This window comes from Moschus berezovskii, chromosome X (assembly GCF_049115385.1).
Source record: "Moschus berezovskii isolate FMDL1 chromosome X, NW_MosBer_1.0, whole genome shotgun sequence".
NCBI classification, from domain to species: Eukaryota; Metazoa; Chordata; class Mammalia; order Artiodactyla; family Moschidae; genus Moschus; species Moschus berezovskii.
The window spans coordinates 51,422,447-51,446,791 of record NC_142488.1 but is presented as its reverse complement, the minus strand read 5'-3'; the positions used below and the strand labels follow the sequence as shown (position 1 = coordinate 51,446,791).

The 24,345-nt window shown below is 45.9% G+C and overlaps 2 protein-coding genes across 7 annotated transcripts in view; one reads left to right on the top strand and one right to left on the bottom strand.

Annotated features, from left to right (window-relative positions):
• Window positions 1-20,006, top strand: part of LOC129540263 (uncharacterized) — a 29,354-nt gene extending 9,348 nt beyond the window's left edge. For 2 of the 4 annotated variants that reach the window (XR_016036949.1, XR_016036950.1), the window contains exons 2-3: window positions 4,134-4,271; window positions 4,874-6,283. Coding sequence is in view for 2 of the 4 variants with exons in the window: in XM_088834116.1 (XP_088690242.1) it covers window positions 4,134-4,271; window positions 18,513-18,553; window positions 19,744-19,952 (388 nt within the window). In the remaining 2 variants the exon portion in view is untranslated. Of the gene's footprint in view, window positions 1-4,133; window positions 4,272-4,873; window positions 6,284-11,937; window positions 12,075-18,512; window positions 18,554-19,743 lie in introns of those variants that run through there. The other 2 variants (XM_088834116.1, XM_088834117.1) reach the window with 2 other exon arrangements.
• LOC129535017 (X antigen family member 5-like) overlaps window positions 1-24,345 on the bottom strand; it is a 247,618-nt gene that overhangs the window by 107,366 nt on the left and 115,907 nt on the right. The gene's annotated exons all lie outside the window — the stretch shown is intronic.

Below are 24,345 nucleotides of genomic sequence, written 5' to 3'. Positions count from 1 at the left end.
TCTGTATAACAGGCTCCAGGTTCATCCACCTCATTAGCACGGATTCAAATGCATTCCCTTTTATAGCTGAGTAATGTTCCATTGTGTATATGCACAACTTCCTTATCCATTCATCCGCCGATGGACATCTAGGTCCTTTCCATATCCTAGCTATTGTATATAGTGCTGCTGTGAACATTGGGGTTCATGGGTATGTTTCACTTCTGGTTTCCTCAGGGTAGTATGCCCAGCAGTGGGACTGCTGGGTCGTGTGGCAGTTCTATTCCCAGTTTTCTAAGGAATCTCCACTCTGTTCTCCGTAGTGGCTGTTCCAGTTTGCATTCCCACCAACAGTGAAAGAAGTTTCCCTTTTCTTCACACCATCTCCACCATTTATTGTTTGTAGATTTTTTGGTGGTGACCATTCTGACCTGTGTGAGATGACACCTCATTGTGGTTTTGATTTGCAGCTTTCTAATAACGAGTGATGTTGAGCATCTCTTCACTTGTATGGTAGCCATCTGTATGTCTTTGGAGAAATGTCTGTTTAGGTCTCTTGCCCACTTTTTATGGGGTTGTTCGTTTTTCCGGTGTTGAGCTCCATGAGCTGCTTGTATATTTTGGACATTCATTCTTTGTCAGTTGTTTCATTTGCTATTATTTTCTCCTGTTTTGAGGGCTGTCTTTTCACCTTGCTTATAGTTTCCTTCATTGTGCAAAAGCATTTAAGTTTAATTTGGTCCCTTTTGTTTATTTGTGTCTTTATTTCCATTACTCTGGGAGGTGGGTCATAGAGGATCTTGCTGTGATATATGTCAGAGAGTGTTCTGCCTGTGGTTTCCCTTAAGAGTTTTATAGTTTTTGGTGTTACATTTAGGTCTTTAATCCATTTTGAGTTTATTTTTGTGTATGGGGTTAGAAAATCTTCCAGTTTCATTCTTTGACACGTGGTTCAGCATTTTACCCATCATCACGTGTCAAGAGACTTTGTTTACACCATTGTATATTTCTGCCTCTTGTGTCAAAGATAATGTGTGCATAGGTGTGTGGATTTATCTCTGGGTTCTCTGTTTTGTTCCATTGATCTATAGTTATGTCTTTGTGCCAGTACCATAATACTTGATGACTGTAGCTTTGTAGTATAGTCTGAAGTCAGGAAGGTTGATTCCTCCAGTTCAATTCTTCTTTCTTAAGGTTGCTTTGGGTATTTGGACTCTTTAGTGTTTCCATACAAACTGTGAAATTATTCGATCTAGTTCTGTGAAAAATACCTTTGGTAGTTCGACTGGGATTGTCATGAATCTATAGATCGCTTTGGTTAGTAGAGTCATTTTCACTATACTGATTCTTCCAATCCAAGAACATGGTACATTTCTCCATCTATTTGTGTCATCTTTGATTTCTTTCATCGTTTTTTTTTTATAGTTTTCTGTATGCAGGTCTTTTGTTTCTTTACATAAATTTATTCCTAAGTATTTTATTCTTTTCATTGCAATGGTGAATGGGATCATTTCCTTAATTACTCTTTCTGATTTTTCCTTATTAGTTTATAGGAATGCAAGGGTTTTCTGTGTATTAATTTTATATGGCATGCACATTCTTAACCACTGGACCACCAGGGAATTCCTGGCCTGCTTGTCTTTCGGTGTGCAGCTCTCTGAGCTCTGACACAGAGAGAGATTCCAGTGATCACCACCATGACCAGGACTCAGGCCACATCCATCACCCTAAAAATTCCCAGGTGCTGCCCCTTTCTGGTTTCCCCTCCCACAACCCAACCCCTGGCACAAGGATCTGTCCTCCTTCACTACGTTTTGTCCTTTGCAATTTTAAAATTCCTTACATATCCTGACTATAAGACCTTTCTCAGATCTGTGATTCACAAACATCTTTCCCCTAATAACAAATAGCTTCCCTTTTCATTACAGGAGACATGAGTGATGAAATCTACTTTTCCTCCCCACACTCAGAGCCCAGTGTTGCGTAGCCAGCAAGTGCATGTGAGATTCTTCAGCAGTGAAAATAAATTCTGCTGTCTGTCAGTCTGTGCTCTCAACTAGTCCCGAAGGCTGTATTTCTGCAGAAATCCACGAGTATTCTGCAGAGAGAGGCACTTGAGAACTAGTATATTTATTGGAGTCTGAACTTGTGATCTCATCAGAGAGCTTCAGAGCTTAACCCATCTTGCAGGACTTGTCTCCCAGCTCCAAGGGAGCTTTTCTTCTTGAAACTCAGAGGCATGAATTTAGTCAGTGTGGGCACGTTTAGCAGGACTAACATGGCATTTCAAGGTTGTCCATCCTTTTACCAGATATCAGACCACATTCAATATATTTCTTTCTGTCACCTTATTTACTCTTCCTTCAAAGACCCATCATTTTGGAAGGTTTCAACCCTAATTGCTGAGGTGAGAAAGCAGAGGACAGAGAAGTTAGGGGTATGCTCAGAGTCATACAGGCCACCAGAAAAAAAGGACACACAAAGCTCAGCATCCTCCATTCAGCGACCTCACTCCTTATTTCTTCATTAAAGTTGCGATGCGTTCATGCATGCTAAGTCACATCAGCCATGTCCAACTCTTTGCAACCACATGACTGTAGCCCGCCAGGCTCCTCTGTCCATGGGATTCTCCAGGAAAGAATACTGGAGTGGGTTGCCATGCCCTTCTCCAGGGGATCTTCGCAACCCAGAAATCCAACCCAGGCCTCCTGCAGCTCCAGCATTGCAGGAGGATTCCTTACTGCTGAACCACTGGGGAGGCCCAAAGTTGACATGTGATATTATATTTGTTTCAGGTACACAACAGAGTGATTCCATATTTTTAAACATTATGAAATGGATTGCTACCATATGTTTGGTTGCCATGTGTCACCACAGAGATTTATTGCAAGATTATTGACTATATTCCCTGTATGTACATTCCATTCCCATGACTTCTTTTATAACTGGAAGTTTCTATCTCCTAATCCCTCTCTGTTTTACACATCTCCCTACTCCCTGCTCCTCTGATAACCACCAGTTTGTTCTCTGTTTCTCTGACTCTATTTCTGTCTTGTTTCCCGTGTTCTCTTATTTTATATCAGAAGTTCCACATGTAAATAAAACTGTGAGGTATTTGTCTTTCCCTGTGTGCCTAGTTTCACTTGGCATCATACCCTCTACATCCATCCATGTTGTCGACAATGACAAGATATCATTCTTTTTTTACTGCTGACTCATATTCCACTGTGTGTGCGTGTGTGTGTGTACACCATTTCTTCCTTTTTGATTCGTCTATCGATGGGCACTTAGGTTCCTTCCATATCTTGTATCCCCTTGGCTGTAAATAACGCTGCAGTGAACAGAGGAGCACATATATCTTTTGTGACTAGTGTTTCTTCTATTCTTGAGAAAAATACCGAGAAGTAGAACTGCTGGATCATATCGTAGTTCTAGTTTTCAGTTTTTGAGGAAACCCTCATTGTCTCCATAGTGGCTGCACTAATATACATTTACACCAAAACTGCATGAGGGTTTCCTTTTCTCTACATCTTTGACAACATTTCTTACTTGTTGTCTTTTTGATAATAGCTACTTGAGAGGTATGAGGAAGTACTTCACTGTGGTCTTGATTTTCTAATCCCTGATGAGATGTTGAGCATCTTTTCATATGTCTATTAGCGATCTGTATCTCTTCTTTGCAGAAATGTCTATTCAGTGCTTTGCCCCATTTTAAAATCGGGTTTTGGGTGTTTTTCCCAATACAATCCATGAGTCCTTTAGTTCTTTTGGGTATCTACCTCTTTTCGGATGTGCATCACTTGCTCATATCTTCTCCCACTCAGCAGGTTGCCTTTTCCTTTTGTTGATGGTTTCCCTTGCTGTGTAAAAGCTTTTTAGTTTGATGAACTGCCATTTCTTTATTTTTGCTTTCGTTGCTCTTGCCTGAGGAGACATGTCAACAAAACTATTGCTAAGACCTATGTCAAAGAGTGTACTGGCTACGTTTTCTTCTAGGAGCTTTATGGTTTAAGGTCTAACAATTTTGTCTTTAATCTTCTGTTGCTGTTGTTTATTTTTGAATGTTGTGTAAGAAAGGGGTCCAGTTTTCCCATAAGCATTTATTGAAGAGAGAGCATTTTCCCTGATGGATGTTCTTGGCTCCTTTGTCACAGACTAATAGACCATAGGAGCGCAGGTTTATTTCTGACAAGCATCCCCAACTGTACCCTCCGTAAAGGCTGGGGTGAAGTGAGAAGACCCGGTGACTTCAATGTCCGTCCACAGCTGCTGGCACACCAAGTCTGGATAAGGTACGTCATTGATGCTAGCCACAATGCACTGGGGCAGGGATGGTCATCCCCACCTGGCACAAGTTCCCCAGGATGGGATGCGATGGGCTCACTGCAGCAGCCAATGCAGTTCAGCCCCGCCTTCCACAGTCCCTCATTTAGCCAATCATGAAGGTTTTCACTGTTTATGTTACATCCCCTCCGTGCCATGCCAGGTTGGCTGTTGAGACGGGGAGGTGAGGCGGGATTGCATGGCCAGTCCCTGCCCTTGAGAGCTGAGTCATTAAGCAGAGAGGAGATCTGACACCCTTAGATGTGGTGGCGAGGGCATCACTGATCCCCTGTGAGGCTGTGTTGCTAGGAGATGAGAGGAGTGGCAAGGATCAGGGTAGATGAAGTGGACATGGTGGGGGAGGAGACAGGGTACTCTGGGTCCTTGCTGTGCCCATCCCAACTGCAGAATTACCCACAGCCTGCATGAGGGTATCCGGAGAATTGATGGGTGGCTGTAAATGAGGATAGCAGCAGTGCCACCCCCTCCCCACCTCAAAGTCTATATCCCCAATCTACCTATTGGGTGTTGATGATCTGGGGTCACTTCTGAGACAGCATCCTCTCCCCAGTTACAGAGCAGGAGCCAGAATCGTGTGATGTGCAGAGATGTCCAGCACGTCAAATTCTAGGCCAGAGACCGAGCCATAGGAACCAACAGGCCAGAGAATACTGGATGGGAGTTGGCTTAAATGCAGTGGCCACATAATAAATCTGAATGTACCTGTAGCAAGTGATGATATTGAGCCATTCATTTAAATACCTTCCCACAAAGGGAAGTCCTGGGCCTCCTGGTTTCATCAGTGAAATCTATCAAATGTTTGAAGAAGAAATAGCACCCATCCTGCACAGATTCTTCCTGAATAGACAGGAGGGAAGAGGAAACATTTCCTAATTCATCCTATAAGCACAGTACCAAAGCCAGACTTGACATCACCAGAAAGCTACAGATCCATATCTATCATGAATAGCGATGCATACACCCTCAACACAGTATCAGGAAATCAAATCGAGAAACATTTTGCAAAGGGCTGTGCAAGATTTTTCCCAGGATTGCAGTATTGGACCAACACTCAACTTAGTTATGGGAAACAGCGTATTGATATAATGAAGCACGGAAACCACCTGTCATCTTGACAAAGAGAAAGCATTTGACACAGTTCAAGATCCGTTCATGACAAATAAGCTAACAACTAAATCAATAAACACGGTCAACCAGCTTAGGATAGAAGGGATTGTCGTCATGGTGCTGAAGGACATCCCTGAGAAACATCCAGCTCTCATCACATCACATCTAGAAATGTCTGAGTGAATGTTTGCCTCTTGAGATCCAGACCAAGGAAAGGAGGTCTGCTTCAACCACCTCTATTCCACACTGACTGAAGGGTCTAGCCTGTGCACCGTGCAAAAGAAGAAATGAAATCATGGAGAAATGAAAAATGAAACCTACGTCCACACAAACACTTGTCCATAGATGTCTTTCACAGCAGCACTGTTTGTAATCTCCAAATAGTGGAGCAGCCTAAAAGTCTGTCAGCGGGAGAGTGGTAAACAAAGTATTCTGTAGCCATACAGTGGAATAGCATAGATGGATGAAAAGTGGTGAACTTTTGCTTTCTGCTGCCACATGGGTGAGCTTCCAAAGCATTATGCTAAGTGAAAGCACCCAGACACAAAAGGCCACTTCGTGCAGGAGTCCGTTGATATGAAAGGCCGAGAAAGGGCAAATCTACAGAGACAGATATTAGATGAGAGGAAATGCCTGGGCCTGCAGGTCCTGTTGGGGGACAGCTGCTGATGGGTACACGGAACCTTTCTGCAGTGCTGGCAGTGTTCCACAGCTGCACTGTGGTGGTGGTTGCACCACTGTGTGAAGTTACTGAAAGTCACTGCACTGGATGCATTGAATGGGTGTGATTTATGGTATGTAATTATACTTTAGTAAAGCAGTTTAGAAAGGTAATGCAGATGTCCAACTGAGACATGTGGGAAATGATATGCCATTGCTGTTGTACCAAGGATTAGTGCCCCTGCTCCTTACACGTTCTGGGTCCGGCCTCCTCCACATGTCCTAGATGCTCCCTCCAGAAACAGTCGCTGTGCACGTCAGGACACAATCCCCAGTGAGCACACGTCGAGTGTGTCTCTGTGTTTACGCACAGGCACCCATTGTGTGACCACAAGTCAATGGCTCTGGACAGGCTCCCGGAACCCACCCTGCATCTGAAATTCTACTTAGTTGTTTTCCCTGTCTTGTCAAATCACGTGGACCTAGCTTCCGTTTCCCTGGTAATGGATCTCAGCCCTTAGCTCCAACCTCTGGTCACAGGAATTCTGTAGCCTAGTGTGAGGCCCCCTGCCTGAGCTCAGCAACCCAGAGGGATGGGCAGCAGAGCAGTAACCAAGACAATGGAACTCCATCCATCCTCCTTCTGCCGCTAGGACTGAGGTGCATTCCCTCCCCTCCATCTGCCTGAGTGTCTGGTAAGGAAGGGGACTTGGGGGCCTAACACACCACTGAGTCATTGAAATTGTTCTAAATGTGACTGTGAATAAATATGTCAAAAAACCTCTCAAAAGGGAAGACACATAATTTAAAAAATTTAACGTCTTTAGTAGCAAACATGGCTCTTCAGTTCAGGATTCTATTTAAAACCAGGACGGGTGAAGCCTCATGCCATTGTGTTTCTCAACCTGCACTATGCATCAGATCTCCCTGGGAGAGGCTTTAGGAGAGCCAGTGCTGGCAGGACAGCCCCAGAGAGTCTGAAGTAGTAGGTCTGTAATGGTATCTAGTCCCATCACTTCATGGGAAATAGATGGGGAAACAGTGTCAGACTTTATTGTTTGGGGCTCCAAAGTCACTGCAGATGCTGATTGCAGCCAGGAAATTAAAAGACGCTTACTCCTTGGAAGGAAAGTTATGACCAACCTAGATAGCATATTAAAAAGCAGAGACATTACTTTGCCAACCAAGGTCCGTCTAGTCAAGGCTATGGTTTTCCCGTGGTTATGTATGGATGTGAGAGTTGGACTGTGAAGAAGGCTGATCGCTGAAGAATTGATGCTTTTGAACTGTGGTGCTAGAGAAGACTCTTGAGAGTCCCTTGGACCGCAAGGAGATCCAACCAGTCCATTCTGGAGGAAATCAGTCCTGGGTGTTCATTGGAAGGACTGATGCTAAAGCTGAAACTCCAATACTTTGGCCACCTTATGCGACGAATTGACTCACTGGAAAAGAGTCTGATGCTAGGGGGGATTGAGGGTGGGAGGAGAAGGGGATGACAGAGAATGAGATGGCTGGATGGCATCACCGACTCAATGGACATGAGTTTGAGTGAACTCCGGGAGTTGGTGATGGACAGGGAGGCCTGGCGTGCTGTGATTCATGGGATCGCAGAGTCCTATACATACTGAGCGACTGAACTAACTAACTAACTAACTAATGTGGCCCTGGCCTGAGCTCTGAAAGTATTCTCTTATGAAAGCCAAGCTTGCAGCTGTGAAAACAGAAACCATTCTTACAGGAGGAAATAGAAGATCGAAAATTTGCGACTCCTCTCTACAGAGAAAGCAGGTTTTCATCATGACCAGCTATGCTTGACAGATATCTTAGGCTGAGGAAAGGGACAACTTGCCCAAATTAACACTAGTTTGAAAACTGACCTTGTGCTTGTTCTGCTGGGTGTTCCTGAATCCAAAGTTTTACAGTTAAAACCCTGCTGTTGTGAGTGAAAGTCAGTACGTTTTAGTTCTTGTCAGGATCCCTTTTGCCTAGTTAGTTGAATACATTTCTAAAACACTGTGGAGATAACTTCTTTGGAGAGATCAATATAGTGCTTCAACGATTAAAGATGGCTGAGAATGGTAGCTGTTGATGTTGATGTAGAAGGATCGGCTGTCAGCGTATCTGCTGCCTGTGCTCAGTTGCCGTTTTAAACTGTTTCCTGTGTTATCAAATTAACTCCCGTGCTCAGATGAAGACCAAATCGAAACAGGATGCTTATTGGGAAAAATACAGTTAAGCAATCCCTTGTTTGGTGCACACCCATGAAGACCCACCTACCTATACGTTCTTTAGGGATCTTTTCCAGATATTCTTTGGCACATTCCCCAATGATGCGGTTGCACTGCTGCATCCTGACTCATTGTCTTGTTAAAGACAGGTGTTTCAACCTCTCAGGTACATTACTGCACCCGGATTCTCTCGGGGATCCAAAAGAGGGTGATGGCCCTTGCTCAGGACACCTTCAGAGCGTGTCTGCAGGAACAGGGCCTCTGAGAGGAACGGATCCCCACCTGTGGCAACAGCAAGATCTCGGGTCAGCCTTTTCCAGAGCAGCTCCAGGGGAGTCATGGCACAGTGAAGATCACACCCAGCAGCATGCCCGGGATTGTAGTTTAAGGAACTGGGTTGATGGCAGTGCCCATCCATGAGACAGGGAACGTTGGCCTGGGGCTACTAGCAGGCCTGCAGGGCTTATGGGACATCTGAGTGCAGATGCCCCGTACATCTCGGCCTGTGGGGAATCTGGGGCCCAGTTGAGATGTCCAAGGTAGATTTAGTGATAGGAAAAGCCATCAGCATACAGGGAGATACTGACGAGAACAAGTCAGATGGGTAAAAACTCTGGAGGGTGACGTGGTCACCCAAGGATCTTGTATGGAGTGGAAGAGCACAGGGCAGAGGTTGGAAACCAGAAGAAGACAAAGCCCAAGGTTTAGGAGGGGATCAAAGTAAATGGACAGACATGGAGACTTAGAAGTGATGGACTGAGAGGGACGGGGAAAGCCAGGGTGGGCTGCTGTCAGACTCTGACCAAGGAAAAGTGGTTTTGAAAACGGAATGTGTCTGTGGCCAATACAGCACTGGGTTCTATGGTTTGGCCCACGGAGCTCTTGGGAGATGTTAGCAAGGGGATGTTCTGTGGATGGGCACATGGAGGAGGAATCGAGAGGCAACCAGATAAGGATGCTCCTGGAATGTATACTTTCAAGAAGCATGGCTTGAAAGGAACCAAAGACGCATGGTATTTGAAGTAGCGGGCTGTTTGCTCGCAGGGTGTGCTCTCCTCTCCTGGCTCCACCTCTGATGCTGACCTGCACGGCCCGTGGGTGGAGGTGGTGAAACTTGCATTTTTGTCTCCCTCCTCTTGCTGTGGGCCTGGTCCTCCCTGACTGACTGAGCCTCAGCCACCCTGCTGGCATCTGCAGACCCCTCTGAATCTGGATCTGATCGTCCAGCCTACCCCCGGGCAGAGAGGTCCGCTCCTCAGCCTCAGCCTCAAGGTCCCTTAGCCCATTGCTTGCTTAGGCTTCGTCTAGATTCACTCCCTTTCCACATTTCTCCCTCAGGTGATGCAGAGCCCTCCCTTGGATATCTGCTCTAGAAAATGAAATTCCTAATCTGCAGCCACCCTTCTCCCCAAAGACTCCGTTGGGTCATTGTACAGTGTACCCCCTGTGAGTCCCAAGTGTGAATGGGTGGAATCCTCCTTTCCCTGGTGTTCCTCATCATTTCTTATCACACCTCCCTTGTCTGAGCTCTCTCACCTCTGCTTGTCACTGCCTATGTGGGCCATCCCGGCGCTGTGACTGGGTCGCTCTTTTCTTTGGCTTGTCTTTCATTTGACCCAAGACTTCCCATACAATATCCAGGTCAAAGGGGGCATAGTGCAGAATGTGTACCTTGTCGAGTACCTCTAGGAGACGCTGTTGTCACATGAGCCCCACGCCCCTGAACTATAAAAACAGAGGGATAAAGAACACAAGAGTCAAATATGCCAAAGGTGCCTGAGATGTTGGCTAAGATGAGCACTGAAGAGTGTCTGTGGGATCAGGATGTATGGATATTAATGATGGCCATGACGAGACCAGTTACAGTGGAGTGACTGGGACAAAAGCTCCATGGAAGGGGGCTGAGGAGAGAATATGTCAGCAGAATCTGAAGCAGTTTTGCTTTTGAAAGGCAACCGGTAATGTGCCAGTAGCTGCAGAATATGGTGGTGGAAGACGGTGGATTTTCCCCTTTGCTGTGGAACGCTCCAATGTAGAGGGAGCAGGTGCTGGTTCAGGAGAGAGGAGTGATAACTGCGGGTGCCAAGTCCCTAAGAAGGTGCAAGGCATGGGATCCCGGGCAGAGGTGAGGGGCTGGGAGCAGTCAGGAGCAGGTGTGGAGAGGGGCAGCAGAGTGCCAGGGCAGAAACATGCAGATAGGGACTGGGAATTTTGAGAAATCCCACGGGATTGCTTCCGTATTCTCCACGAATTATTGGCGGGTGGGGGTGGTGGTCATTAACATGGAGGAAGGTTACTAGTGTGTAGTGTAGGAGTGTCGGAAAAGGCAATGGCAAGCCACTCCACTACTCTTGCTTAGAAAATCCCATGGACAGAGGAGCATGGGGTCGCAACTAATCGGACACAACTGAGCGACTTCACTTTCACTTTCACGCATTGGAGAAGGAAATGGCAACCCACTCCAGTGTTCTTGTCTGGAGAATCCCAGGGATGGCGGAGCCTGGTGGGGTCGCACAGAGTTGGACACGACTGAAGCGACTTAGCAGCAGCAGCAGTGTAGGAGTGTAGCTAGGTGACCGTGAAACTGAACAGAGGCCTACTCCGGCCATGAATTTAAGATAAATCACTTTTGTAAAGTTTGCTCCTCGATGCTCAGGTGCTCAGACACAGGCAGGGAGTGGGTAGGCAGGAGGGTGCAAGCCGCTCAAGAGGTGTGTTTGTGGGGTAGAGGTGTGTTTGCGCGGGAGAGGTGTGTTCCGGGGGACAGCTTCCAACCCTGGCTCAGGCACTCGAGGAGGGGCTTGGCGCATGGTGTGAAAGGACGCGTGGTCGGTGAGCTGGAGGTATCCAGGAGGTTGTGGTAACAGAGCAATGGCACTAAAGCGAAGGAGCTGGAGGAGAGGACGTCATGTATGACAGGGAGGAGGGCTGGAAACAGGACACCATGAGGGGCGCGGTCTTTCCTGATGTCCGGGCGGGACCGTGGGCAGAGGGATGCTCGGGTGGGGATAAAGGGAGCATGGCTGAGGACGGAGAGTCTCCGGGGTGACCGGGTGAGCCTCGTGGGCACTGACGGATCAGAAGAGTGAGGGCTGAGAGAACAGCGAGTGTACCACGGGAGGAGCGCGTTCACAGGCCGGGGGCGGGAGGGAGGGTAATGGAGAGGGGACTTGTAACGTTCCCGCACGTGCGGTGTGGGGGGCTTCGGCCGTGGGCGACAGGACCCGGACGTCACCGGTCAGGTTCTTCAGCGGAGAGTTCGGAACAGGGTCCCGGAGCAAACTCCCAGACTACCTGGGCCCGGAGACTGGCGCGGGCCTCACTGGGTCGCTGCGCGCAGGCCCAGAGCCAGCCAATCGGAGTGCAGCCCCGCCCACCAAGCTCCGGATCTGCCCTGACGCCCGGACTTCCTGCCCCTGTTGCTCTGGTTTCGCGGACGACTCGCTGTTCAAGCGTGGTTTGGCTGCACCCCTTCGAGAGATTCCCCTCCTTTCTCTGGTCCTTACGGGCATCCCCCTTAACTTCCGCATCCACGCTGTCCAGCCCTCTGTGGGAAAACCCAGCCGAAACGATGAATTTTCTTCCGCGCTTGAGGCGTTTTGGTTTCTCTGGCCTGCAGGTGGCAGTGCTGCTCCACAGTGTCGCCGGCAGGTTTTCCTCAGCCCTTCGCGCTTTAAGAAAATGACAGGAAGCCCTTTGCCACAAGAAGCGGCAGTTTTTTTTTTCTTCCCTCCGCTTGTGCGGGTTGGCTGATTCAAACTGCATCTGAGTCCTTCAGACAGCTCGTTGTGAGAACTTTCGCCGGACCCATTGACACTTAAAATTACAAGAAAATAATACCAGCTGACATATTGAATAATAGTGGCCGAAGTGGTGACCCGTTTCTTGCTTCCGATCGTTGAGGAATTCTTGTATGTTTAAAGAAAACTTTATTATGACCGTGAGTTTTGACTTGACGTGTCTGATTCTTTAAGACCCCTTGGACTGTAGCCTGCCAGGCTCCTCTGCCCATGGGATTCTCCAGGCAAGAATAATGGAGTGGGTTGCCATTGCCTTCTCCAGAGGATCTTCCCAACCCAGTGGTTGAATCTGGCTATTCTGCACTGCAGGCTGACTCCTTACCATCTGAGCCACCTACAATAATAACATGATAGGGACTAGTGCCAAGCTAAGATCCTGCTGTGTAATTGATGCTGGACACCACCCAAGAAGCAGATGCTATTGCTGCCCTCATTTTATGCCTTTGGGACCTGTGGCACACAGAGGAAGAGTCAGCTCTCCAGGTTCTCAGGGTTCCTCAGAGAGTGTCCCTATGTTCAGGTCTCAAGTCTGTAAGATCGTCGTTTGCACACTGGTTTGCAGGATACATTCCGCTCCCCAGTGGAAGAGTGAAATAAAATGCTCAGTGGGCTTGAGGGTAAGACAGCCTGCAGTGCTGGGAAAGATTGACGGCAGGAAGAGAAGGGGATGACAGAGGACAGAATGGTTGGATGGCATCACTGACTCAAGGGACCTGAGTTTGAGCAAGCTTCGGGAGATGGTGAAGGACAGGGAAGCCTCCTGACGTGCTGCATGCAGTCCATGGGGTCGCAAAGAGTCGGACACGACCGACGGACTGAAAAACAATAACATATTTGTTACAATGAGATACTCAATGAAAGGGGGCGGGGAGGGAAACTACATAGAAAACGACTCATTCACTCTATCAACGTTATGACATGATAACACATTTATAATGCAAAGCACCTGGAAGTAATCAGCTGTTACGGAGTACAAGGTGCTCAGCTCACTGCAAGGTGAGTCAGGAGGGGACTTTAATCCAGAGTCGACTGACAGAGAAGAGGGCAGGATAGCGCCTCAAAATAACCATCTTGTTGGGGCCAGTTTGGACAGGACCCGGACATCACGGATCAGGTCCCTCAGTGGAGAGTTCCAAACAGTTTCGGGGAGATATCTCCCAGCGGACGCAGGCTGGGAAACTGGCACTGACCTCACGGCTCCTGGGGAAGGCCCAGAACCAGCTCTCAGCAACTCCAGATCTTCCTGGTCGCCCTTACTTCTTGCCCGGCTAGCTGTGGTTCTGTGGGCAGGTTGGGCGGAACTCGCGCGGTCCAGGGGTGATTTGCCCGGGCCCCTTCGGGAGGTTCCCTTTTTCTCTCTGGTCCTCAGGGGCATCCCCCGTAAGTTTCTCATCTATCTCGTCCAGTCCTCTGCCCGAAAACGGGGCAGGAAGGATCGATTTTCTTCTGGCCTTGCCGGTATTTAGGTTTCTGTGGTCTGCAGGGGGCAGTGTGGCTCCGCGGAGCCGCTTGCCCGTTTCTCCCCCGCCCGTCTGGGTTGAAAAAAAGGCTTAAAGCCTTTTGTGGTAATCAGTAACGGATTTTTCTTCTGCGCTTGCGCCGGTTGGCTGGCTCGAAGTGCTGAGGAAAAAGCTGAGACACATATTAAGCAAACTGAAAAATTAGCAACAAAGAGAAAATATTAAGCGGGTCAAGGGAAAAGTAGCAAATAACACAAGAGGGAATCCCCATAAGATTATCAGCTGACGTCTCAGCAGAAACTCTGCAGGCCAGAAGGGAGTGGCATGATATATTTAAAGTGGTGAAAGCGAAAAACCCACAACCAAAAATACTCTACCAAGCAAGGCTCTTCTTTCAGATTCAACAGAGGAATCAAAAGACAAGCAAAGGCTCAGACAATTCAACAGGCACTCCTTCACTTTCATCAAGAGGCTTTTTAGTTCCTCTTCCCTTTCTGCCATAAGGGTGGTGTCATCTGCATATCTGAGGTTATTGATATTTCTCCCGGCAATCTTGATTCCAGCTTGTGCTTCTTCCAGCCCAGCGTTCCTCATGATGTACTCTGCATAGAAGTTAAATAAGCAGGGTGACAATATACAACCTTGACGTACTCCTATTCCTATTTGGAACCAGTCTGTTGTGGACCATTACTCAGCTATAAAAAGGAAGGCATTTGAATCCATGCTAATGAGGTGGATGAACCTGGAGCCTGTTATACAGAGAGAAGTGCATCAGAAGGAGAAACACAAATACTAATATTAATGCATATATATGGAATTTAGAAAGATGGTAGCAATGATTCTATATGCAAGGAAGGAAAGGAAACAGAGACGTACAGAACATACTTTTCAACTCGGTGAAAGAAGGTGACGGTGAGATTTACGAGAATAGCAGTGAAACATATACATTATATGTAAAACAGATGACCAGTGCAAGTTCAATGCATGAAGCAGGGCACCCAAAGCCAGTGCTCTGGGACAACCCAGAGGGATAGGGTGGGAAGGGAGGTGGGATGGGGGTTCAGGAGGGGAGGACACACGTAAACATGCAGCCGATTCATGTTGATATATGGGAAAAACCATCACAATATTGTATAGTAATTATTCTCCAATTAAAATAAATTAATGATTAAAAAAATAAAACAGAACCCACTTGCCAATGCAACAGGGCAGGCATTCGGTCCCTAGTCCAGGAAGATTCCACGTGCTGCAGGGCAACTAAGACTGTGTGTCACAAGTACTGAACCCACCTGATCCGACGACTGAAGCCCTCGAGCCTAGAGTCCATGCTCCGCAACAAGAGAAGTCTCTGAAATCAGAAGCGCATGCACCGCCACTAGAGAGTAGTCCTTCTCCACAACTAGAGAAAGCCTTCGTGCAGCAACAAAGACTCAATGCAGCCAACAATAAATAAACAAATAATAAGAAAGACAACCGGGCCAATCTCACTGTATATTCATTTGAAAAATCGAATGGTAGATACCGAAGTAGGTGCATCTCTATATTCTTTGAATAATCATATCTTGGGTGAAGCTAACAAAAATCACATCACAGGCTATATTAAAACTTTAGATCAGCTTCCCAGGCACTGCTCCTTTCTAGAGAGCTACTTTTTTCAGAGAACTGTTACTTAGGAATTTTAGTCACCAGAACTAAGGCCTCCACCACATTCAAGGGCAGAAAGCAAAAGATATTAGGAAGACACGGTTCAAATCCTATGAGTTTATGTGTTTGCCTGTGACCACTGGCTAGAATAAACACACATCCCAGAATCTCTTCACATTTCAGTAACTGCAACCAGTATTTCAACCACTTAATTTAGTTCTTTAAGGCCACTGCTATCCCCTTAAACAAACACTTGGTGTGAAACACTTGGAAAATAACCTTAACCCAAAACACTCCCAACCCCTTTTCACATGTCACAAGGAGTCTCTCATGATGATATTTCCTCACCTAGAAAGCCAATTCTCAGATAAAAGAATTCACACACACACATCTTCTGAAGAAATACTGAAATTTTAGAAACTGACTCACAACGAACCCATGGTTCATCATTCTTTTCTCTCTTCTCCCTCCATCCAATCTGAGAAATGAATATTTGGCCAGGCTGTCTGATTTGCCCACCAAGTTGCTCATACCACACACAGGATGTTGTTACAAGTGAGCCTATACACAAGGAATTGACACCAGCCAGCCCTACTGAAGTCTGCTACCTGGGGAAAGGGAGGTTGCCTGGGCAATAAATTCATCATCTCATTTCCTTCATCACCCTACCCCATTTCATTCCCTGCAGTCACTTGGCGCAAACGAATAAAGATCTCACACCAAATCGCTGCTTAAAGCACCACTGTGTCAAGTTTCCTTCATTATCTCACGTGGCTTCTGAGGCCAGGGAACAGATTTTACTTGAGATGAGTAAAGCTAGAGAGACAGCCCATTGGCCAGAGATTCTGTTTGGGAGGTGATGTCTCTCAGTGTACTCTTTATGACCCCATGGACCAAGGCCCACAAGGCTCCTCTGTCCAGGGGATTCTCCAGGTGAGACTACTGGACTGGGTTGCCATGGCGGCCTCCAGGAAACCTTCCCGACCCAGGGATTGAACCCAGGTGTCCTAATTCCCCTGCATAGCAGACAGATTCTCTACCACTGAGCCCCTGGGGAAACCCATGATGAAACTAGACAGCATATTAAAAAGCAGAGACATCACTTTGGTGACAAAGGTCTGCAGAGTCAAAACTATGGTTTTTCCAATAGTCGTGTACAGATATGTGAGTTGGATCATTAAGTGATGCTGAGTGATTCTTTCGAATTGTGGTGCTAGAGGGATGACCCTTAAGAATCCCTCGGACAGTAAGGAGAACAACCCGGGAAATCCTAAAGGACATGAATACTGAATGCTCTAAATACTCACTGGAAGGACTGTTGCTGAAGCTGCAATACTTTGGCCACCTGATGAGAATAGCTGACTCATTGGAAAACACCCTAATGCTGGAAAAGATCGAAGGCAGGAGGAGAAGGGGGAGACAGAGAGTGAGATGGTTACATAGCATCACCAACACAATGGACATTAATTTGATCACACACAGGGAGATAGTGTAGGACAGAGGAGCCTGGCTGCAGTCCATGGGCTCGTTAATAGTGAGACACGACTGAGCAACTGAACAACCACCACCACCCTACCTTTGAGCTTCCCGAAGAAAACTAAGATCATGGCATCAGGTCCCACCACTTCATGGGAAATAGATGGGGAATCAGTGGAAACAGTGTCAGACTTTATTTTTCTGGGCTCCAAAATCACTGCAGATGGTGATTGCAGCCATGAAATTAAAAGACGCTTACTCCTTGGAAGGAAAGGTATGACCAACCCAGATAGCATATTAAAAAGCAGAGACATTACTTTGCCAACAAAGGTCCATCTTAGTCAAGGCTATGGTTTTCCAGTGGTCATGTATGGATGTGATAGTTGGACTGTGAAGAAAGCTGAGCGCTGAAGAATTGATGCTTTTGAACTGTGGTGCTGGAGAAGACTCTTGCGAGTCCCTTGGACTGCAAGGAGATCCAACCAGTCCACCCTAAAGGAGATCAGTCCTGGGTGTTCATTGGAAGGACTGATGCTGAAGCTGAAACTCCAATAGTTTGGCCACCTCATGCGAACAGTTGACTCACTGGAAAAGACCCTGATGCTGGGAGGGATTGGGGGCAGGAGGAGATGGGGATGACAGAGGATGAGATGGCTGGATTGCATCACCAACTCGATGGACATGAGTTTGAGTAAATTCCGGGAGTTGGTGATGGACAAGGAGGCCTGGCGTGCTGCGATTTATGGGGTCGCAAAGTGTCGGACACGACTGAGCAACTGAACTGACCGAAGTTGCCACAGCCCCAATCTCAGCACGGCTCAAAAGCTTTCCGTGTCTGTCAGTGGTAAGGACTGAGACTTAATGTCTTCACACTCTCAGCGCCCCCTGCTTAGGGTTGATGGCAAGTCCTTAGAACGCTCATCACTCCCTCCCAGAGCTTAGACCATGGAGCCTTCTCACAACAGTAATGGAGCATCGTACCCTGGTACAGAATTGGGAGTTGTAGGTGTTTACCCCTCTCAATGTGTTTTCTCCCTTTACATTCACTTCCACATTGCTTCTTTGAGTCACCGAATCCAAATCGGCTCATCCCTAACTGGTTCCTGTAACAAGCTGCACCTGCATCTCTAGCACATCTCTGGCACAACATGCACAGCGTGGGTGCATGTAACCCCGGCGCTATGTATCTTCTTTCTCCTCTCTCTTTGGAATCTGTCGACTCCCAGACATCAGAAAAAGGGCTCCAGATCGCCCACAAAGGGGGCTGTGCTGCAGGGTAGGATGTGACTCTGATCCACAGGCTGGGTCAAAGCAGGACTGTGTTATAAGCACCACAATCTGCACCACTGCATCATGGGAGCCAAAAGAGCAAAGGTCTGAAAGTCCTACCACAGACATTTTTGTGGATAGAACAGCAGTGTCTTCCTTGGGACCTGTGAGCTGTTGTTTGGTTTGGGCCTATAGCATCAGTGACCTTTTTCACAATGCTTGCAGGCTTAGCTAGCCTTTCATCAGGAACTCTCTACTCCCCACAGCCCTCCATCTACTGTACCAACGATATTACTTCTGACTTCAGTGTCCCGATTGGGTTTTCACCTGGCAGGGATACCAACACAACTTTTTTATGCTGAAACCTCAAGATACCTGAGGCGAACGCGTCTTCAGAAAGTCCATTTTTCAATTATAATAGAAAAACTGCCTATGTAACATTGAAGATACAACAAATTAAAATACTAATAAAACATTATTTGGAAATTATCCAGAATGTCACACTTAAGAGAAAAAAACTTAGTATGTGGTCTATTGTCTTCCAGGTTTTGTTCTCTGCATTTAAGAAAATTACGAGATGGCGGAGGTAATGTCTTCATGATATTGTATCTGTTGTTCTATCTGTTTATCACTATGGTTATGCTACTTTCCATAATGATGACGGTGCTCCACTCATGTTGGTCAGAGGAAACACTGTTTAGACCTCGGTATGGACCAGGAACTGTTCTCTGTGATGAGTGCATGTTGACATGATACCCCATGGTATTTCACCCACTTAGGAGACAGTGTGTTCAATCCATACACAAATCCATTGTAATGTTTCATGCGGATGGATGTGTTGATCTGACTTTTGATGCAGAGTACACCAGACACTGCAGTGTATTCCAGATTGGGGGTCAGATACCACACCTGGGTATTCCTCTCTGGCCTGGGCACCAATCTGACTCAGCTCTTGCCAGCTAGGTGACTTTGTGCAGATTCATTCACTCATTACCATTTACGTGTCTCTGCTACTCGGGTGCCAAAAGGGATGACAGCATTAAAAATGCTTACCTCATAGTGTTGCTATGAGTACTCATATACTTCATTATGCGTATATGTACAGAGAGCTAAGCACGGTCCAGAAGGGGAGCTCTTCTTCTTGTATCTCTTCACTTCTGTTTCCAGATGTACTAGTCTCTGCCCCCACGCTTTCACCTCCCCTACCCCTACTCTGCTCCCTCTCCCCTGTGCCCATCCTCAGCCTCTCCATCCCAAAACACAGCTAATCATCTCATCATGATTTACCCCAGAAAATACCCATTCCATCACCCTTGGACTAAACAATCATGAATATTAGTGGAAAAAATAAGAAACAATAAACGGGCAATGTTAAAACTAGATAAGAAACAAAGCATTACTGATGAAGGTCTGACTACTAATATTTTCATATCTTCATCAGATTCAGATGTTCAGAATTCGATATACGAGAATAAGACTTGATAAAACAATGGCAGAAAAGGTAATGCAATGTGGTTCCTTAAATAAGACTTAACAAAATGGGGGCACATGGTGCGTTCACGGGTGGAGAAATTCAATATAATCAGGATGTCAGTAGTCCCCAAACAGATCCATCAATTTCATACAATTCCAGTCAGAAATTCCAGCAGGACTTTTTTGGACATATAGACCAACTTATGATAAAATTTCTATGGTAAGGCAAATGAACCAGAATAGCCAAATGATTCTGTAAAACTATGTTGAAGGATTAACACTAACCTGAAATTTACTTTGCAGCTTCAACCAAAAGTGGTAAGCAACTGTGTGTCTATGAAGGCATGAATGGATATAGAAAACGTGGGGACACCAGTCAGAACGGCCACCATCAAAAAGTCTACAGACAACAAATTCTGGATAGGGTGTGGAGGAAGGGGAACCCTCTTACACAGTTGATGGGAATGCAAACTGGTACAACCACTATGGAGAACAGTGTGGGATTCCTTTAAAAACTGGGAATAGAACTGCCATGTGACCCAGCAAGCCCACTGCTGGGTATACACCCCGAGGAAACCAGAAGTGAAACAGACACATGTACCCCAATGTTCACTGCAGCACTGTTTACAATAGCTAGGACATGGAAGCAACCTAGATGTCCATTGGCAGACGTACGGATAAGGAATTTGTGGTACATATACAATGGACTATTATTCAAGTATAAAAAGGAACGCACTTGAGTCAGTTCTAATGAGGTGGATGAACCTGGAGCCTATTATACAGAGTGAAGTAAGAAAGAGAGATAGACAAGAATAGATCTGAAAGATGTGTAGGCTTACTTTTAGTGAAGGAAATGCAAAAATTAAAATAGTAATAAGAGGAGCTTGAGAGAAGATGGCCGAGGAATAGAACAGGGCAACCACTTTCTCCCCCACAAATTCAGCAAAAGAACATTTGAACGCTGAGTAAATTCTGCAAGACAACTTCTGAATGCTGGCAGAGGACATCAGGCACCCAGAAAAGCAGCCCATTTTCTTTGAAAGGAGGTAGGAAAGAGTATAAAAGATAAAAAGAGAGACAAAAGAGGGAGGGACAGAGCTCCGTCCCGGGAAGGGAGGCTTCAAAGAAAAGAGAGAAGTTTCCAAACGCCTGGAAACAGGCACTGGCGAGTCTGTGGCCAGCCTTGGAACCTCAGAGGGCCACATAACCGGGAGAGAAAATAAATAAATAATTAAAACCCACAGACTAAGTGCGCAGAGGAAACTCTCAGCGGAGAAGCAGTGCAGACACCGGGACCCCCCCACTAGAAAGCAGGGGCCGGGCAGGGAGGCACGGCGGCAGCGCTTAGAGAGACCAATGGGCCTGAACTCCCCGAGGGCAATCTGAGGGCGTTAACGGGAGACAGCTAAGCAGACTGTGCAGCTAAAAGCGAAAAGCCTGGGAAAAGGCAAAAAGCCCCAACTTAAGACTCCACCAGCCCTGCTCACAGAACAAAGGACTGAGCAGAGAGATCTGGCTGCAGTCGGCCCATCCCCATCCCCCGCCAGGACAGGGAGGGAGGGTGGCCAGCACCGGAAGGGGCAACCGTGGCCCCAGAGAGGCTTCCCATATCAAGCTGCAGGCAGGCTTCCATGCTAACCAAGACTTCTTGGGTTCGGGCCGGTCAATATCCGCCTGAGAAGGTGCACCAGTTGTACACCCAGAAAACCAAACGGCAGGGACTAGGGAGGCGGTAAGTCGCAGCGACCGTGCTCGTCAAATGCCTGGTCATCTGAGCTGCTCGGACCGGGGAAGGCACAAAACGCAGGCCCAAACAAGTCTGCGCCTTTGTGGAGTACCCGAGTACCTGAACCTGATCCGATCAGACCTCGGAAGTGCATGCAACCCAGCGCCAGACGCGGACAGTTCCTGACAGAGCAACCTAGAGCCTGAGCAGCATAAACAGGGAAAGCACACACGCCGCGAACAGGGGCAATCCCAGTGTAGCCGAGACACTGCGCGCACTCCCCACAGACGCCAGGGATATTTGCTAGCAGCGTCCCTCCCTCCCCATGCATGTCTGAACAGGTGAACCTATAAAAGCGTCCACCTCCACCCCCGTGTATCAGAGCGGGAATTAGACATGGAAGAGACCAGCAAACAGAAGAGCTTAAACAGAAAGAACTGCCTTTGATGTGACAGATGGAGAAGTCTTGAGCCCACTGTAAGAATAAGACTGAAAACCAGAGGCAGAGGCTTAACTCCAAATCCTGAGAACACCAGAGATCTCCTGTTCCAGGGAACAGTAAGTGATAGGAGCTCATCAAATGCCTTCATACATACACTGAAACCAGGCACCACCCAAGGGTCAACAAGCTTCACAGAAAGACATACCACACAAATTTGCCAGCAACACAGAAGAATAGCCCTGAACTTCAATATACAGGCTGTCCAAAGCCACTCCAAACCCACTGACATCTCAAACTCATTACTGGACACTTTATTGCACTCCAGAGAGAAGAAATCCAGCTCCACCCACCAGAGCGCTGACACAAGCTTCCCTAACCAGGGAACCTTGACAAGCCACCTGTCCAACCCCACACACAGCGAGGAAACTACATAATTAAGAGAACTCTACCAACTGTCATTAGACGGAAAGGCCACCCCAAGCACAGCAATATAAGTAAGATGAAGAGGCGAAGAAATACCCAGCAAGTAAAGGAACAGGATAAATGCCCACCAACACAAACAAAAGAGGAAGGTATAGGGAATATACCTGATAAAGATTTTTGAATTTTAATAGTGAAAATGATTCAAAATCTGGAAAGCAAAATGGAGTTACAGATACATAACTTGGAGAAAAGGATTGAGAAGATGCGAGAAAGTTTTAATAAGGATTTAAGGGAAATAAAAAAGAGTCAGTATGCAACGAATAATGCAATAGATGAGATCAGAAACACTCTGGAGGGAACAAACAGTAGAATAACAGAGGCAGAAGACAGGATAAGCGAGCTAGAAGATAGAATTGTAGAAATAAATGAAACAGAGAGGAAAAAAGAAAAACGAATTAAAAGAAATCAGGAGAATATTAGAGACCTCTGGGACAATGTTAAATGCTCCAAGATTCGAATCATAGGAGTCCCAGAAGAAGAAGACAAAAAGAAAGACCATGAGAGAATACTTGAGGAGATAATAGTTGAAAACTTCCCTAAAATGGGGAAGGAAATAATCACCCAAGTCCAAGAAACCCAGAGAGTCCCTAACAGGATAAACCCAAGGTGAAATACTCAAAGACACATATTAATCAAATTAATAAAGATCAAACACAAAGAACAAATATTAAAAGCAGCAAGGGAAAAGCAACAAATAACACACAAGGGGATTCCCATAAGGATAACGGCTGATCTTTCAACAGAAACTCTTCAGGCCAGGAGGAAATGGCAAGACATACTTAAAGTGATGAAAGAAAGTAACCTACAGCCCAGATTACTATATCCAGCAAGTATCTCATTCAAATATGAAGGAGAAATCAAAAGCTTTACAGACAAGCAAAAGCTGAGACAATTCAGCATCAACAAACCAGCTCTCCAACAAATACTAAAGGACCTTCTCTAGACAGGAAACACAGAAAAGGAGTATTAACTCGAACCCAAAGCAATAAAGAAAATGGCAACGGGATCGTACTTATCAATAATCACCTTAAATATAAATGGGTTGAATGCCCCAACCAAAAGACAAAGGCTGGCAGAATGGATACAGAAACAAGACCCCCATATATGTTGTCTACAGGAGACGCACCTCAAAACGAGGGACACATACAGGCTGAAACTGAAGGGCTGGAAAAAGATATTCCATGCCAACAGAGACCAAAAGAAAGCAGGAGTACCAATACTCACATCAGATAAAATAGACTTTAAAACAAAGGCTGTGAAAAGAGACAAAGAAGGACAATACATAATGATCAAAGGCTCAATCCAAGAAGAAGATATAACAAGTATAAATATTTATGCACCCAACATAGGAGCACCGCAATATGTAAGACAATTATTAAGAAGTATGAAAGGGGAAATTAACAACAATGCAATAATAGTGGGAGACTTTAATACCACACTCACACCTATGGATAGATCAACTAAACAGAAAATTAACAAGGAAACACAAACTTTAAATGATACAGTAGAACAATTAGACCTAATAGATCTCTAGAGGACATTTCACACCAAAACAATGAATTTCACCTTTTCCTCAAGCAAACACGGAACCTTTTCCAGGATAGATCACATGCTGGGCCATAAATCTAGCCTTGGTAAATTCAAAAAAATTGAAATCATTCCAAGCATCTTTTCTGACCACAATGCAGTAAGATTAGATCTCAGTTACAGGAGAAAAACTATTAAAAATGCCAACATACGGAGACTGAACAACACGCTGCTGAATAATGAACAAATCATAGAAGAAATCAAAAGAGAAATCAAAATATGCATAGAAATGAATGAAAACAAAAACACAACAACCCAAAACCTCTGGGACACTGTAAAAGCATTGCTAAGTGGAAGATTCACAGCAATACAGGCACATCTCAAGAAACAATAATGAAGTCAACTAAATAACTTAACCCTACATCTAAAGAAACTAGAAAAGGAAGAAATGAAGAATCCCAGGGTAAGCAGAAGGAAAGAAATCTTAAAAATTAGGGCAGAAATAAATGCAAAAGCAACAAAAGAGACCATAGCAAAAATCAACAAAGCCAAAAGCTGGTTCTTGAGAAGGTAAATAAAATTGACAAACAAAGTGAGAAGAACCAAATCAATAAAATTAGAACTGAAAAGGGAGAGATCACAACCGACAACATAGAAATACAAAGGATTATTAAAGAATACTATCAACAATTATATGGCAATAAAATGGATAACTTGGAAGAAATGG